Source organism: Empidonax traillii, unplaced genomic scaffold (assembly GCF_003031625.1).
Source record: "Empidonax traillii isolate 1590-97213 ecotype Southwest subspecies unplaced genomic scaffold, ASM303162v1 scaffold1222:size288430, whole genome shotgun sequence".
Lineage (NCBI taxonomy): Eukaryota > Metazoa > Chordata > Aves > Passeriformes > Tyrannidae > Empidonax > Empidonax traillii.
Genome location: NW_020956415.1, coordinates 170,469 through 185,985, shown reverse-complemented (window position 1 = coordinate 185,985; position 15,517 = coordinate 170,469). Strand labels below are relative to the sequence as shown.

The 15,517-nt window shown below is 48.8% G+C and overlaps 1 protein-coding gene across 1 annotated transcript; it reads left to right on the top strand.

The window, feature by feature from the left end:
• The first annotated feature begins 7,565 nt into the window (after positions 1-7,565).
• On the top strand, positions 7,566-12,708 carry LOC114069268 (keratin, type I cytoskeletal 19). The gene is made up of 8 exons (XM_027905934.1): positions 7,566-8,288; positions 9,666-9,748; positions 10,020-10,176; positions 10,407-10,568; positions 10,693-10,818; positions 10,930-11,150; positions 11,901-11,929; positions 12,429-12,708. Exons 1-8 carry the CDS (start codon positions 7,854-7,856, stop codon positions 12,464-12,466), a joined length of 1,251 nt encoding a protein of 416 aa, XP_027761735.1. The 5' UTR covers positions 7,566-7,853; the 3' UTR covers positions 12,467-12,708.
• Positions 12,709-15,517: the final 2,809 nt, after the last annotated feature.

Sequence of the window (15,517 nt, the reverse complement as noted above, 5' to 3'; positions counted from 1 at the left end):
TGATCCACTCCCTGCCATCAGAGCAGCCCAGCCCACAACAATTTCTAGGCTTCTCCTCAAATGACCTCCTTCTCCCTTTTCATGCTGCCCATCACTGCAATCACTGTGCCTACACACACGTCCCTGCAGTGCACTGATTGCTCTGCTGCACAGCAACGCCTCCAATAAAGCTTTACCTTCCTGCAATGCAAAGAAAACTCTGTGTCCAGCCCTCTGTTTGGTATATTCATGTTGCATTTACATTTAGGGGGGAACAAGCGAGATAAACCTGCACAGAAACATTGAGGTTGGGTGAATCATGCACCGTGGGCCCAAAGAAATGTGGGAATCCCAACTCAGGTGACGTCTGGATAAAATCCTGGAGGTGAATGAACACGTCCACATTAAACTCAAGAGTGACACCTATGGGGAAGAGGAAGGGGTGGGGAACCCCTTTTCCACAGCTTATGTTCCAAGGGCTGTGTGAGTAGTTCAGTAGTTCAGTAGTTCAACGGAAAAGTCAGGATCGATTACAAAATTTCATGAAAATTTTGTCAAATCAAAACCCCTTTCCTTTGAGTCACTGAACAAGAAATCAGTCCCACCCAGGCAGCCCTCTCCCAGCTTCTAGATGAGAGCTGTGTCTAATCTCGTTTGATAAAGCGAAGGGTCAGATCAGGAAATGAGTGAGGAGTACGAAAGAAGTTGTCCTACTAACCTAAAGTTCAGTTTTTGGGATTATTCCCCTGCTGTGTTGGAAAATCTGGGCTCAGGACTTTTATTATTTGCTGGTTCCATATGAAGGAGCGTGTTTCCTTCTTCCATGAGGCCATTCCCACCTCCAAGGCAGTGCAAGCTTTGGGTGGAGGATGGCAGAGTGCAGGCAAGGTTCAAACTTCCTAACCAAACACGTGCTCACGTTATTTGGGCTCAACAGAGGAAGAAAAATGGGTGAAATATTTCAGTCCTTTCAAACTTCCAAACTGCATTTCAGTGTTTGGTTTGCAGGGCTGAGGAAGCTGCTTAACAGGGTTGGTCACATAGCAGGGGAGTGGCTCCACTGCCACCCTGTCCCAGGCCCAGGTGGGTCTCACAGAGCTCATTGTTCCCTGAACAGCTCCTAAACCACCGACATTTCCTGTTCCATCACACAGCTTTGCATTTGCACTTCGATTTGCAAAGAGAGAGGGGTCAGGTAAAACACCTTCCTTTTGGATAACGAGGCAGTTCTTAGTTTAAAAGGCATCAAACTGTTCCATGTTACAATCCAAAGACGAATTCTCAGCACAGCAGAAAAGAGATGAGTCAGAGAAACCATTTCCCTGGGAAACAAAGGAGGTTTGTAAAGTCAAAGTAGAAAATCCCTGTCCCTGGAGTCTCCTGTGCCGGTAACAAACTCTGCTCTGCCTTTCACTCCCTTTTACTCCTATCAACCAGTGCTGACCACCCCAAACCCCTCAGCAGTAGCCAGTTACGACCTTTGGGATCAAATACCTTCTTTGGCCACAGTCTAACTAGGAAGAATGTTTGTGATCCCAGAAAGGAGCCAGCTGTGTTCTAGGCTGTCCATTGGGAACGTTCTCGAGTCTCCTGCTTCCCCTCTGCTCTTTTTCAGGTGGGGCAGTGTCCCTACAGGCAATGCTGTGGTTGAGCCCAGTTCAGCTCCAACTGATGTGTCCCAGGAACCACAGAAATGGGTCCCACAGCTCTGTACCAGGGACAGGATTTATCTGTAGGTGACAGTATGTTGGTCTAGGTAGGCTCACGCGGCATCCTCTGGTGGCAATTCAGGAAATATTCACTAGGACTGGTGACAGAAACTGTTCTAAGCAGTCTCCGAATTCAATTCCAGCCTCAGGTCGGGGACACGTCTTGGACAAGGAAAGAACAAGCTCAAAAATAGTGAAATTGGCAGGTTTGTATTTTCGTTTCGCTCAGGAGGAGGGTGAAACCAAAGGTGCTGTGTTTAACAGCCGGCCCTGCAGAGGGAGCTCGGTGCCTCTCCTGCTTCCCAAGGCCCCAAATCCCGGGACTGTGGCTTAGGGAGGGTTCGAGGGGCTCAGTCCTGGCTTCCCCCTGGATCAGGACGTACCTGCAGGATTAAGACCCACAGCACATGTTTCCTTTTGCAAAGGCACCTCTCAGGTATGGACAGGTACGACAGCCCACTGCAGCTCCAATTTCTATTCTTTCATGCCGTACACATTGGAGTGCTAATCCCAACAAACCTCAGAATTTCTTTAAGTATTTCCACGCTGTGGCTGCCCCATCCCTGGGGTTGTCCAAGGCCAGGCTGGACGGAGCTTGGAGCAACCTGGAATAGTGGAAGGTGTCCCTGCCCACGGCAGGGGGTGGGACTGGGCGGGCTTTAAGGTCCCTTCCAACCCAAACCCTTCCATGATTCCACGATGAAGGACAAGCACCCTCAGCCACGCTGGGGCTGACTCTCAGAGCTGTTTTCGCAGCGCCTAAAGAGAGGTTTCTGCAGGCTGCAATTACCCCTAATAGCGCCGCTTGGCAGCCCACGCTCTGCCAAGCCTGGCTCCAGGGAACACCTTTCCCTGGCACACCCCTGTGCTCCCAGCCCTGGCTGGGATCAAAGGCACCCACACAGCCTCAGTAATCAACATTTTCTTACAACATTCCCTGTGTTAGTTCAGTTCTTTCCCACAACCCCGTGTCGATAATTACTGTGGCACCCAAAAGTTCACAGCGATCGCAGGCACGCTGAGATTTGAAACAAACGCCAACTGCTCCTTTGTGTTGAAAATGTTAGAAATCATCTCACCGGTTTTTATGTTAATAAAGCTGAATCCATTAGGAAAGAGTGCAATTCCAGTCACTTGCTTTGGTGGCCGTGGGCTGCCCAAAATACAGACAACTGGCACAGACCTCGGTTTTTAATGAAAGGAGGATTCGAAGCTGAACTGGGGTGTCAGAGGCTGGTGGAAAACCACAGCTCTCAGTTAAGGTAACAGCCAGGAGTGCCCGGGGAGGGACCTGCCTGGTACACACAAACACAGGGAAAATGCTGCTGGTTGAAAGAGCAGTCAGAAATCCCCTTCTCCTCCCCTAAAGGTGTGTGGTCAGCCAGGGCAGCCAGAGCCAGGGCTCCCAAGGGCGTTCTGCGGGCTGAGAGTTGCCATGAGAACCACGTGTTTACAAAACACCTCCCTGGCAGCAGCTCCCAAAAGCGGAGGCTCCGGGACTGGCCCTCGTAGAGCAACAGCTGGAATTTCTCACCGAGCCCAACAGAGATCTGGAGACTCCGAGAGTTCCTCTCAAGCAACACCGAGGATGAAACCGCCTGTAGGATTGGGAAAGCCCAAATCCAGGGTTCCATCAGGCAGGGTACTAAGAGAGCTCCTTGTTTTCAAATCCAGAACATGTGTTCAAGGCTTGCACAGTAAAATCTCAGCCCTTACTGGAAGCCGTGATTAGAATGTGTTCTTATGAAATATATTCTTATGAAATTAGCAAGAGAAATTATGATCTATAATTCTGTGAGTACAAATATATGCATATAGATACAAATATATGAGCATGGAGGTACAAATAACACACATACAAACGTTTTACAGAATAAAGCAGCTCAGCCCTGCTACGAACCCCATCTACTCTCTGTCTGTCCCAAGCCTGGGATGCGTTTTTGAGCAGGAATTTTCCACGTGGCCCTTGGGAAGATCCCTGTGATAGCCCCAGGCCTCCTCCCTGGCTGTGACTGCAGCTGATGTGGCCAGAGTCCAACACCCAGAGCTCCCCCAGCCCAGGACAAGCTCAATCTGCTGGGGTTTGGCAGATCCTCTGCGCTGCCTCTGCCGCTGCCTGCACAAACCTGACTTCTGGAACACGTCCTCCCAACCCTTGGATGCTTGGCTCTTAAATAATAGTTTCCAGCCCCATCATACCTTGCTGAGATTTACCAGCCAGATAACAGGTTAAAGGAAGTGTAAAAGTACGTCCAGTGAGTCGTCTTTCACTCCTCAGGGCTTGGTGCCCAACTGAGCCTTCCTTCCCACACAATCTTTACTGCACGATAAGAAAATCTGTTTTATTTTCCTGTCTCAGGTACTTTAGTCCTTTATGTGCTTTATCGTTAGAGTTCTGGATTGATAAAGACTTTAAAGCTGATTATGTTTCTAGGGTAACAGGGACAATAATGAGGCTTTTCCACACCGCAGCCAGTTTCAAGGATTTGCCAAGTATTTACACTGCTGGCAATTAATGAAGTGCTTGAGCTCTTCAGGATCTTTTATGTATTTTCCTCATACTAATATATTAAAATATTCTATAAGTGGTTACCACTGAGAAATTAAATTCTGTAGCTCTGCAGGAGCCTGGGCAGGAATGGTTCCAGTTCAGCTCAAATCATTGATCTATCATTTCTCTTCTGCCAGGAATGACCCAGAGCCCTGGGCAGAAACGGCTTGTCCTGTGTCTCAGTCTCCTCATTTCTGTTAACACAGAACCCTTACATGACCTTATTTCCCACCTCTTTCAGTGCAGAAATTGTGGATTACCACATGCATTTCCCTTCGCCCCATTCCCTCTACTTTGCAAAAATAGTCATTTTGAGCAGGTTCCCTCTGTTGCTCTGCTCTTCCCTCCCCTCTTCCCCAACCGCTCCCAGCTGTGTGAGCATGTGCTGGGACCTGCCCCTTCAGCACAGAAACATCCTTGTCTCTGAATCTGTTGGCACGTTCAGGGAATATATGGCAGTGCCAGCTTTGTGAGGATTAAGAGAAAAAGATTAATGATGGGCCATAAAAGCCAGACAGGTGAGAAATGTATTCTGGGCAGACCTTGGCCACAGTTGCCTTGCTACCAGCTGCAGATCAGAGCTTGTTGTCATTGGTTCTTCCCACAAGGAAGTTTAAAGAAAAAAAAAAAGAAATTTTGTGCTTGAATCAAAGAGCTGCAAGTGTTTCGTGCCTGTGGTCTTCAAAAGGGAAGAAAAACATCCCAAGTTGGGATCTTAAGAGGGCCTGTGACACAACTGGTTGGGAGGGGCAGTCAAAGTTTGGATGAGCAAGAGAAGAGACGGAGACTGAAAATGTGGCTGTGAAAAAGCAGCACATTATCACTGATGGAAGCAGAGGCAGAAAGGAATAATTACTAGAAGGCACAGTTAAACATTTAAAAGGTAGATTCAGAATAATAACTCTGCTTTGCTCATACATCCACAGAGAAATCGCTGGAATTGCAGGCACCAACAGAGCTGGTTAAAATGTACAGAAGTTCATTTAACTGAAACTGCATTAGCAACCCCTGGTAGCAAATACAGCACGATGTGAGGAGGGAGGATGATGTGCCAGTGTCACTCAAGGGCAAAAAAAAAAAAAAGGGTTTACAGGACAGTTAACCAAACTACTCTGAAACAACAAGAAGGATTTTATAAAGCAGCAGGGACTGGCGAGGCAGAACTCACAAAGGTAAAGCAGAACCCAGTCCCAGCCAGGAGCCTGGGTGTGACTGCATGACTTGGCTTGAAAAAAATGTGTCTCCATTCCCCTCTGATAAGGAGCAGATAAAGGAAATTCCCTGTGCTGACCATTCCTTACAGGGGAAAGGCTGACCCTACAATAAATTAGGTTTATTGTACTGGGACACCTATGGCCAATGCTAAAAGCACATTCTTTCACTGGCCATACTAAAGGTTTTTCCAAGCATTTAAGTACATATTCTCACCATAAAGGAGTCCCTACAAAAGCAAACACATGCAGCCATTGAGGTAAAACAGAGATGGAAGTTAAAAGGAAAAACAAACAAACAAACAAAACCTTTCTGGAAACTTAGAATTCAGTTTCAGCACAAATGCTGTGTGAGGGACTGATTTGGTGCTAGAAGCTTATTTGGTGGTACAAATCACATTAATCCGTTTGACAGTGTGTCCCAAGCCCCTTCTCTCCTGACATTTTCAGCTGCACTTCCAAACTGCCACGAAGAACTGCAGTTCATTCTTTGGGAGATTCTCCCCTGACAGCCGACACAAACCCACTGTGCCTGCAGTACACGGTCGATATTCTGGCAGTGTAACACATGGTGATTGCTGCTTTTACTCAAGGCTTGCAGAGGGAATGCAGAGGCCTTCCAGCTCCACATTTTCATGAGTTGGAACATAAAACAGATGTACATTTAATTTGCAAGACCCAGAGATACACTGCTTTGAGGTCCTGACTTGGGAGTCCAGGGAATGCTGAAGGAATACCTAAGGGGAAGGACATTCCTTTCTCCTTGCAGCAGGAGACAAATCTCAAAAACGACACACTGGGATTTATTCTCCTTTCATCTTCTTGCACTTCTGTTCAGTGGAGAAAAGCACATGGACTGATGCTCTTTATGCTCTAGCTATGGACATGAATATTTAAGGATAAAATAACTGTTCTCCTGCAGCTTTCTCTCTGTCTGCAGGCAGACTGCAGCCTCCTGACACTACCATTCCCCTGTTCACAGCCCTTGGAACAGTTACTGGCCAGGCAGGTTTGTCCCACCCAGGGCTGAACAGGACATTCAGGTCCCTGGGAGGAAGGATCGTGGTATCTCTGGCAGCAGCAGTGGCTCTGAGGAGAGACTGCACAGCTTCACTTCCCTACAGAGAGGAGACAACTCAGCCCCATGCCCAGGGCTGGAGCGTGGTACACATCCTGTGTGTACCCAGTGACTTATTCCCTCCCTGAGTCACTGCCCAGTTCCTGATGCAGGTGTTACAGGTGCCCTGGTTGGCCTCCCCGTGTGCTGTTTGTTCTTCCCCTCCCCGAAGCGGCCCCGCAGTTTGAGGCCTCTGTACACAGGGAGTGCAGCCCTATTGTGTGGCCTGAAATACCTGGAGCATTTTTCATGGGCATGGAAAGGCCTGGCTGCTCCTGAGAGCTGCAAATGCTGCCAGGACAGCACTCCCTCTTTCTCCAAAGCACTTCTGGGGAGTTCCAGGGGTTTGAAGGGAGTGAGAAGGAAGGAGAATGGAAGGAAAGCTGTGAGTATCCCCTCGTATGTTAGGGATGCTTAGGGACAGAAGACTTGAAAGTTTTAGAAATAACACTTTCACTGCTCTTAAAGACCAGAAGACTGAGTGAATCTGTTTCTTCTCTTCACTTCTCTCTTTGAGCAGCAATCAAAGGACTCAGTGTATAGTCAGGCACTTGTTTCTCCTCACTCCCCAGATACTCAGGGATGCTAACGCTTCTCTTTGCCACAGATGCAGCCATGGCTGCTTCAGAAGGATTCTGGTGTCTGCAGAGAACCAGACTCTCAAACACAGCAGGTTCCCTGTCAGCCCAAACGGAATGGGGACCAAAGAAGGGAACAGAGAAAATGTCACTTCTGAAAGAAGAACTTTTCTCAAGGGAAATGAGGAAATGAGAGTGGGTACAGGTTTTGCTGATGTCCACACACATTGTTCACCATTTGGGCTCCTCTCAAGCTCTGTTATCAAGCTGAATCACTCAGTTAAAACTCTTTCACAAGATTACACGAGAAAGTCTTTGTGTGAGTCCCCCCTGAGCCCCTTTGTTTCCACCGCAGGTAAACTCTGACCAGGTTTAGGAACGCTCCCCTCGGCACGGAGACGCCTCCTCCAAATCCCACCTTTTGCTTCAGCAGGCAGCGGTCAGGGGGGGAGGAATCGCCTCCTGCGTGTGGAGGTGTTTGGGAAGGAAACAGCCCACTCCACAGCCACTGACCAATAAGGGAATTGCCGTGTTGGCAGAGGGCTCAGGGCTGATAAATTCCACGGGTCTCAGATAACACATTCTGGAGACAACTCCCATTGTCCCCGGCTTAAAAGCAGTGGGGTGGGGGGGAGCAGGGCACACTCCTGCCCGGGGATCAGGAACCTGCGCGTGCAGCTCGGGTTGGGTCCTCGGTTTCACCTCGCCATGGCCAGTTACAGCTTCAGGCAAACCAGCTCCTCTGTGGTGGGGGGGCCCTTGGGCTCCTCGCTGCGGTTCGGCAGCTTCAGGGCCCCCAGCATGCACGGGGGGTCCGGTGGCAGGGGCGTCTCCGTGTCCTCGGCCAGGTTTGTCTCCTCGGGCCTGGGGAGCGGCCTGGGGGGAGGATACGGGGGCAGCTTCAGCAGCAGCTTTAGCTATGGGGGCGGCCTGGCAGGCGATGGGCTCCTCTCAGGGAACGAGAAGGCGACCATGCAAGGCCTGAACGACCGCCTGGCGTCCTACCTGGAGAAGGTGCGGGCGCTGGAGGAGGCCAACGCCGACCTCGAGACTAAAATCCGAAACTGGTACCAGAAGCAAGGGCCGAGCCCGACTCGGGACTACAGCCCTTATTTCAAGACTATCGAGGACCTCCGAGACAAGGTAGGTGTTAATATTTACCCCAAGCCATCTTTGGTTTGCGCTTCAGGAGCACAACAGGAAAACCCGAAGAGCAAACCTTCCCCAGGGGGCCTTGCAGGGAGATGAGATGGGTGTGCGAGGGAACGGGCAGGGTGTAAAGAAAATGTCAGTGGGGAATTATCTGCTTTTTAAATGTTAGCCAGGAGAAGGCACAAACCAGTCAGTGTGGGATGCCTGAGTGCTTAACTCTCTGATAGTGTTTGTTTTTGTACACACACACATACACACATGCTGGTCATGTACACACATATGACCATATCACCATATATAAAATGATTATAATAAAGATTATTATAAAGAGAACCAAGCAGTGACAGCAACCTGCCTGTCTCTGTGCTTCTCACCTGCCACAAAGCCTGAAAACCCTTAGAGGCCCCAATATGCTGCTTTAGCAATGAAAATAAAAATGGGTTAAGGACAATTGTTCTTTCATTTTTCCCCTGTTTAACCTCGGAATTGAGATAAGAGCACTGAAACATTTGGCGCAGGGAAGAAGGAAGCAGCAGACACGAAGCAATCAATGCCGTATATAAATGCAGGATTTGCCCCAAGAGCCCATGGGTGCCTGATATCAGATTGCTGAGGTGATACACACCCTGCAAAACACAGACAGTCGCTGATTAAACTATGTAAATAAATCAAAGAAAACTTGAGGTTTGGTTTTTCTGAGTTCAGCCTGGAGTTCACGACCGCTCCCACACAGGTTCCTGCTCCTTGCTGCAACCCATCCACGTTCACTCCTGATTTAGAATCTGAGCTCTGCTGAAGGCAGAACTGGCAATCAGACTCTTTCCTTTTCGTATTCTTTTCCCGCCTTTCTTTCACTCCCCGTCACGAGGAGGGGGAAAATGTTGTACCAGCTGTTTTTGTGGCTGACCTTTTGAGTTCTAGAAGTGGCAGGCAAAGACATGCTTTCCAGGTAAAACTAAATAAACAACATTTTCTTTAGAGGTTTTCATGATGCATTAAAAGAATAAATAAACAAACACTATCCTGGGTGTTCTAGGAAATAAAAATGTGTTCCAAGATGGTTCCTCCAAGTGCTCTCCCCCTCAGCCAGCCTGTAGTTTTGTCTCACAGTGGAGAGAGGCTTGAGAGAAGTGGCTTTTCTACCTAAAGCCACTTCACACACCAGACACAAGGATGTGTCCAAAGCTGCCAATCCTGGCAGGAGTCCTTGATAAATCTGTGCAATGTGTTTGCTGCAGATCACTGATTCTTCCCTACACCTCTGTTTGCAGTGCCTACAGAGGAAATAGAGTCTTCACTCTTATCTGCAGAGCAGGGAGGCTGATAGCACTTGTTTCAACCTCAGCAATGAGCTCTCTTTGTTTGCAGATCCTTGATGCCACCATCGACAACGCCAGGATTGTGCTGCAGATTGACAACGCCAGGCTGGCTGCCGACGACTTCAAAACCAAGTGAGTCATTTTGGACAGGGGAAAGGTCTCGTGAGTAGGCAAAACCCCCTGTTGAGCCAAAGGGCAGTAAAACAAGCACAGAATGGCCATAAAACCCCTGTGTGAACACCGGTTTGATCCTGCCTGTGCAGTCCAGCCCTTCGTGTGTTTACTAAAAGCACCACCTGCGCCACGTAAATCCTACAAACCCGGGCACATTCACATAAAACAATGTGTTTCTTGTGGGCTGGTTAATCAGCGAGCCTGAATGGGCTTGTTTTGCCTTCTGAAGGTTTGAAACCGAGCAGGGGCTTCGCCAGAGCGTGGAGGCCGACATCAACGGCCTGCGCCGCGTCCTGGACGAGCTGACCCTGTCCAGGGCAGACCTGGAGCTGCAGATCGAAGGGCTGAAGGAGGAGCTGGCTTATCTGAGGAAGAACCACGAGGAGGTAAAAGCCAGGAAGAAACACATTTGAGAGCGGCACTACAGAAATGTGGAGTCCCTCAGGAATTGCCCTGGGCTCTCCAGCAGTGAGGAAAAGATTTCCCTGTAGGGTGGGACCCCCTGCCAGTACTTCAGGGGAGCCAGTCAGCCTTAGCCCTTGGCAAAAGAACAGAAGGTTCATAATGTTTTCAGTGATGATTGTGCCCTGTTTTGTCTCCTCTGCCATCCCAACAGGAGATGAGTGCCCTGAGAGGACAAGTAGCCGGCCAGGTCAGTGTTGAACTGGACTCTGCTCCAGGCATTGACCTGTCCAAGATCCTGGCGGATATGAGAGACCAGTATGAGCAAATGGCTGAGCAGAACAGGAAGGATGCTGAGGCCTGGTTCCACAGCAAGGTATAAAACCCCATCCATACTGTGCAAACGCTGACCAAAAGAAACACGTCCCAAAAGGCACGGAAAGCCGCTGTGACAGCCCCGCACGGCCCATCCTTCTCACGTGGCGCTTTCCCTGTCTCAGACCGAGGAGCTGAACCGGGAGGTGGCCATTAACACCGAGCAGCTGCAGAGCAGCAAGTCCGAGGTCACCGACCTGAGGCGCAGCCTGCAAGGGCTGGAGATCGAGCTGCAGTCCCAGCTCAGCATGGTACGTCCAGCTCTGCACTCCCCACTTGACACGTTCCCGTACTGCCCTCCCTCCGTGGGGGTCCCGTGCGTGGCACCAGCCCCTCTGTGGTTTTTTTCCCCCCCCTGGCAGAAAGCGGCGCTGGAAAGCACCTTGGCCGACACGGAAGCGCGTTACGGGGCGCAGCTGGCGCAGATCCAGGGGCTGGTTGGCAGCCTCGAGGCGCAGCTGGCGGAGCTCCGAGCCGAGATGGAGCGCCAGAACACCGAGTACAAGATCCTCATGGATATCAAGACTCGGCTGGAGCAGGAGATCGCGACTTACAGGCAGCTGCTGGAGGGCCAGGAGTCGCAGTAAGAAACCTTTGCCTGACTGTGCCGCTCACTTACCACAGCACCTCTGTAAACACAACTGCCAACGCCCCTAGGGTTCTACAGTTTATAACAAATTAATTGTTCTGGACCCCTGGTGGAAGTAGAAATTACTGTAAATGGGAGTTACAGCTCCCATTTGCATGAGGTGAGACCTCAGAGAGTTTCTGAAGGGGAAGGCAAACTGGCAAATCAGCACAGGAGATTAAGTGTAGCTTAACAGAGAGATCAGCTGCTCCACAGCCAGGAAAAGTGCAGTTAATGATGCTTTACAGAGCATAAAAATCAAGAACAAGTTCCCATAAACTTCCTGTTACCAGGCAGAGAGCTTTTACCCCCCAGGAATCAGTGAAGGAAATACTGTGAAGAGAAGTGAAGGCAGCCAGGCTGGCCCAGCTCAGCCCCTGAGTCACCCCATGCAGGAGCACATCTCGCTGTCATCTCACACAGCCTCCAGGAGGGAAAAAAAGAGGCAGGGGTGGAAAGGTTTTTATTTCCTTTATTCCTCCTCTTCCATAATTGCCTTTTCCCTATGCAGTTGTTTAAAAATACCTTTCTTACAACAACTCCCTCTCCCCCTGGCTGAGAAGGCACACAGGGAGATGGATATCCCTGCTCTGATTGCACACACAATGTACCTGACTGACAGATAATTTGCTTTCACCCATCCTTGTCTCACACAGCATTTCGTGTGTTAACTCTTCTTTCAACTGTTTTCTCTTTGTTCCACAGGATGTTTGGCTCCCTTTCGGGAACTGCTGGTAAGAATCCTTGCTCTTTCAGGAGAAGCTTTGTTTTATAAAAGGAAATACACACAACACTGGTAGTTTGGTCCATTCTAGAGACAGGTCTGCATTGATTTGCCACAGAAAAAAAAATCTAATAACTAACAAATGATGTCTCTGGCTAGAATGGAACAAATTTCAGCCATTAAAAGATGTTACACATGAGGAAAAAAAATCCCAGACTCTGCTACAGTAAAGGCAAAGTAAAGCACAAAACACTAATCATTTCCCCAGATGAAAGGACACGGGAATTGAAGCTTGGCCAGCTCGGGGGAATTGCAGGAACACGCCACTAAAACCTGCCTTGAGCTGTTAGAGGTCAGCAGTATCATAAAAGGGATGAGTCAAATCCAGGAGATGGAGAGGAAAAGTTCTGAGAGAAAGGAATGAGAGACGAGGCCCAAACCAAGCTCAGAGTGGGCTCATGTGAGGTGGGCTTAAATAATTGCTGTTCCTTCTCTCCATGTTATTGCAGACAAAAGAGACAAGATGGGAGGTGGAAAACAGCACTGAGGATCCTCCAAAGGTCATCTGCAAAGTGAGGAAAGACAGACAGCACATGGGGATTGAGACGGAGAGGAATCACTCTGAACCGCTGGAAACAACTTCTAAAGCACAGAAAGTTCTTGGGCACACAAAGTTTGGGCAGATTCACTCACAAACTGGTGATTGAACTGCAAACAGAGTCAGCTTTGCAATTATTTCTAGGTCTCGCATGTACTGAATTGCTGCAACTACTCGAATAAAGATGATCTTCTTGCAATCTTTGGAGTTACTGTGATATTTCAGTGCAGTCTGGTTTAGGCAGGAATTAGCCAGGCAGCCTCCCTGAGAGGAGGGTCATAGAAAACTCCTACAGGAACAAACAGGGTGAGCAGCAGTTGGGAGAATTCTTCACACAGAGGTTACTAACCTTTATCACCTATTTCAGCCCCCTTCGCTCTCATGCTGTTGAAGGGATATTATCCCAGTGTAAATTCCAAATGGAATCACTTTCCAGCCCCAGGAATCAGATATTTCATTTCCTACCACCCCTCTCCAAGCTGACAGTTGAGGAAACATTTCAGGGCTCGTGCTAAAAGCAACCCATGGCCCCAGCCCAACCAGCACCTTCCCAGCTCCCGCTGTCACCAGAGGCTCCTCAGCTGAGGGGGAGTGGGAACAGGGATATGCCCAGACTGAAAGTATGGATTCTTCAGGAGCTCACCCATTTCTGCAGGCTTTGCTTTGGGAAGAGCCAGGAGAAGCAGCTTTAAATGCTTCAGCACAGGCAGTTCCAGAGTGCTGACACATTTGCTAATACACGCTTTGTACCAAACTCACTCCCTACAACAATCAGACCTGGAAGCCCCCTCAGAAGGCAGGACAAGCAACAATATAGGACAAAAATCAATATCATTTTATTGATTTTGTCCAGTATCTGCATGGCAATGAAGGATTTCTGGTGAAATGTTTAATATAAATCAAGCAGACACTATAATTTTAGAGTCTGGTTCAGAAAAAAAAAAAAATTTTCTGGAAAGGTATGCCAAGTTCTTCTCTGAGTGATGGGTCTATCACTCATAGAGTGATCACTGAGATGACAAACAAGCTGCTGCTTGACTGGAACTTGCTGTCCTGAGAGGAGGGGCTGGAGTGTGTCAGCTCCCTTAATCCCCCAGCAGAGGTAACAAAAGGGTTTGTGCAGCACAGGCATGTCAGGGAATGTCTTCCAGGAAAGCTCCGTGGAAGATGACAAACCAAGGAGCTCATGCACCACAGACTGTGCAAAGGACAGGTCTGTGTGTCAAGGCATTGGATAAGGAATCTCAGAGCAAGGACAGTGAGACCAGAATAAAGGCATAGGCTGGAAAAAGGGCTCTTCTTTCACTTCAGCAGGTGATCAGCTTCTGTTTCCTTGTACAGACCATGAGGGGAAGACACTGTAGAAATGGCTGTCTGAATGATGTTATAGGGCATGACCTGTAGTGGATGTTTGATTGGTTTTTAGTTTCTCGATAGTAAATATTAAGAAACAACTTTTATCTGCTACCTCTTTTGTAAGTGTCCATCTGATCCCGATCCAGAGTGACGCCCAGGGCACGTTAAAAAGCAGCAAAATGCGTTTCACCAGCGACCTACCAAAAGAGTTATCAAGCCTGAGTGAAAGAAGACTGAATGAAAATTCCCCAGAGTTTCCTGCTAAAGTTTGTGGTGCTTTCTAGAGGTCTATTTGCTGGTTGTTTGGTGTTGGGGGGGTTTTTTAATGGTATTTGATTTGCTTACTGTGTGCTCACGGGGTTGAGCAGCCCCTGGCAGCGCACACACCTCAGGGCACTGACATTACAGGGGTCTTCAAGAGACTTTTTTTTTATCTTTGGGAGGGTTTTTGTCTGAACTTGTTTCCTGAGCCACCAACCCATGGAGACACAGAGATCTGGCAAGGTATGCAGAGCCATTAATCTGCCCGGCAGCAAAACTGAAGGGCCGTGGCAAAGGGCCAGGTTCGGTTTGAAACATGTTTCCAGAGCAGAGAACACCCCGAGTTTCGGGCTCAGCCAGGAGTGAGTGGCTGTGCCCAGAGCCAGCCTTGGCAAGGGACATCACAGCTGGACTTGGCCGCTCCTTCCCTCCCGAGTTCACATCCCCAGGTGAAAAGGCTGCTCATCCCTGCACCTGCAGTAGCATCTCAACATCCTTCACCCAAGGAGTGTCACCACTCTCCAAACTCCCCCTCTGCCGCAGTCCCCACGCCCCCCATCCCAGCAGGGTACACAAGCAGCTCACACTTCCTCATCTTAAGCCCAGTTTCTTAAAGTTTTTCAAAGCAGCAGGATCTTAGTCCTCCCACATTTCCTCTTTTAATTATTTCAATCTTGTGTTGCTCTTCTTGACTATATCTCACAAGCATTAATAAATTAACTGCGCCCACTCTCCGTTGCACACTGATGGACGCTGATTGTTCCTCACACGATGCCATGAATAGGTGCTTTTTCTACTAAAAATTCGGGCTCCAAAATCTAAATATTAGTTCCAAGCAACAGTCAAGAATAAGAACATCTCAAATTCAATTCCAAAATTTTAAAGGGAAAAGTTCGGATAGAGAATAACGAATAGCAGTGAGATGAAGTGATGATTGTATATTTTTCAGTGAAAGGAGAATTTTACTTTAACTTAGTTTTCAGATCAAGTTGATTTTCAGAATGTAGCCATGGTGAGCCTTGTAAACGGGCAGGTGGGGTGGGGCTGCGCTCACTTTGTTTTTCCAATCTTAAATGTCAGGGGAGTAAACTCCAAGTTTCAGAACTATAGCCCGAAGAAAAAACACTCATCTGATTCATGCCTTTTGTTTAATTAAAAAAAGAAACCCCAAGCCCAAGCCCCTGCGATGTGCTGCCAGCGCCTCTTGTCAGGAATGTCATCATAATTGGCCTCACCTCCAGGGAGGAGGAAATTTGGAGGGAGGGCTGCAGTGGGGTTTGAGATCTCGAGGGTATAAAAGAGGCAGCGGGGCAGCCAAGGCACAGCTTCTCCTCTCTGCCCACGCCGCGCAGCTGCCCTTTTGCTCCTTCCCTCTCTCCAGCC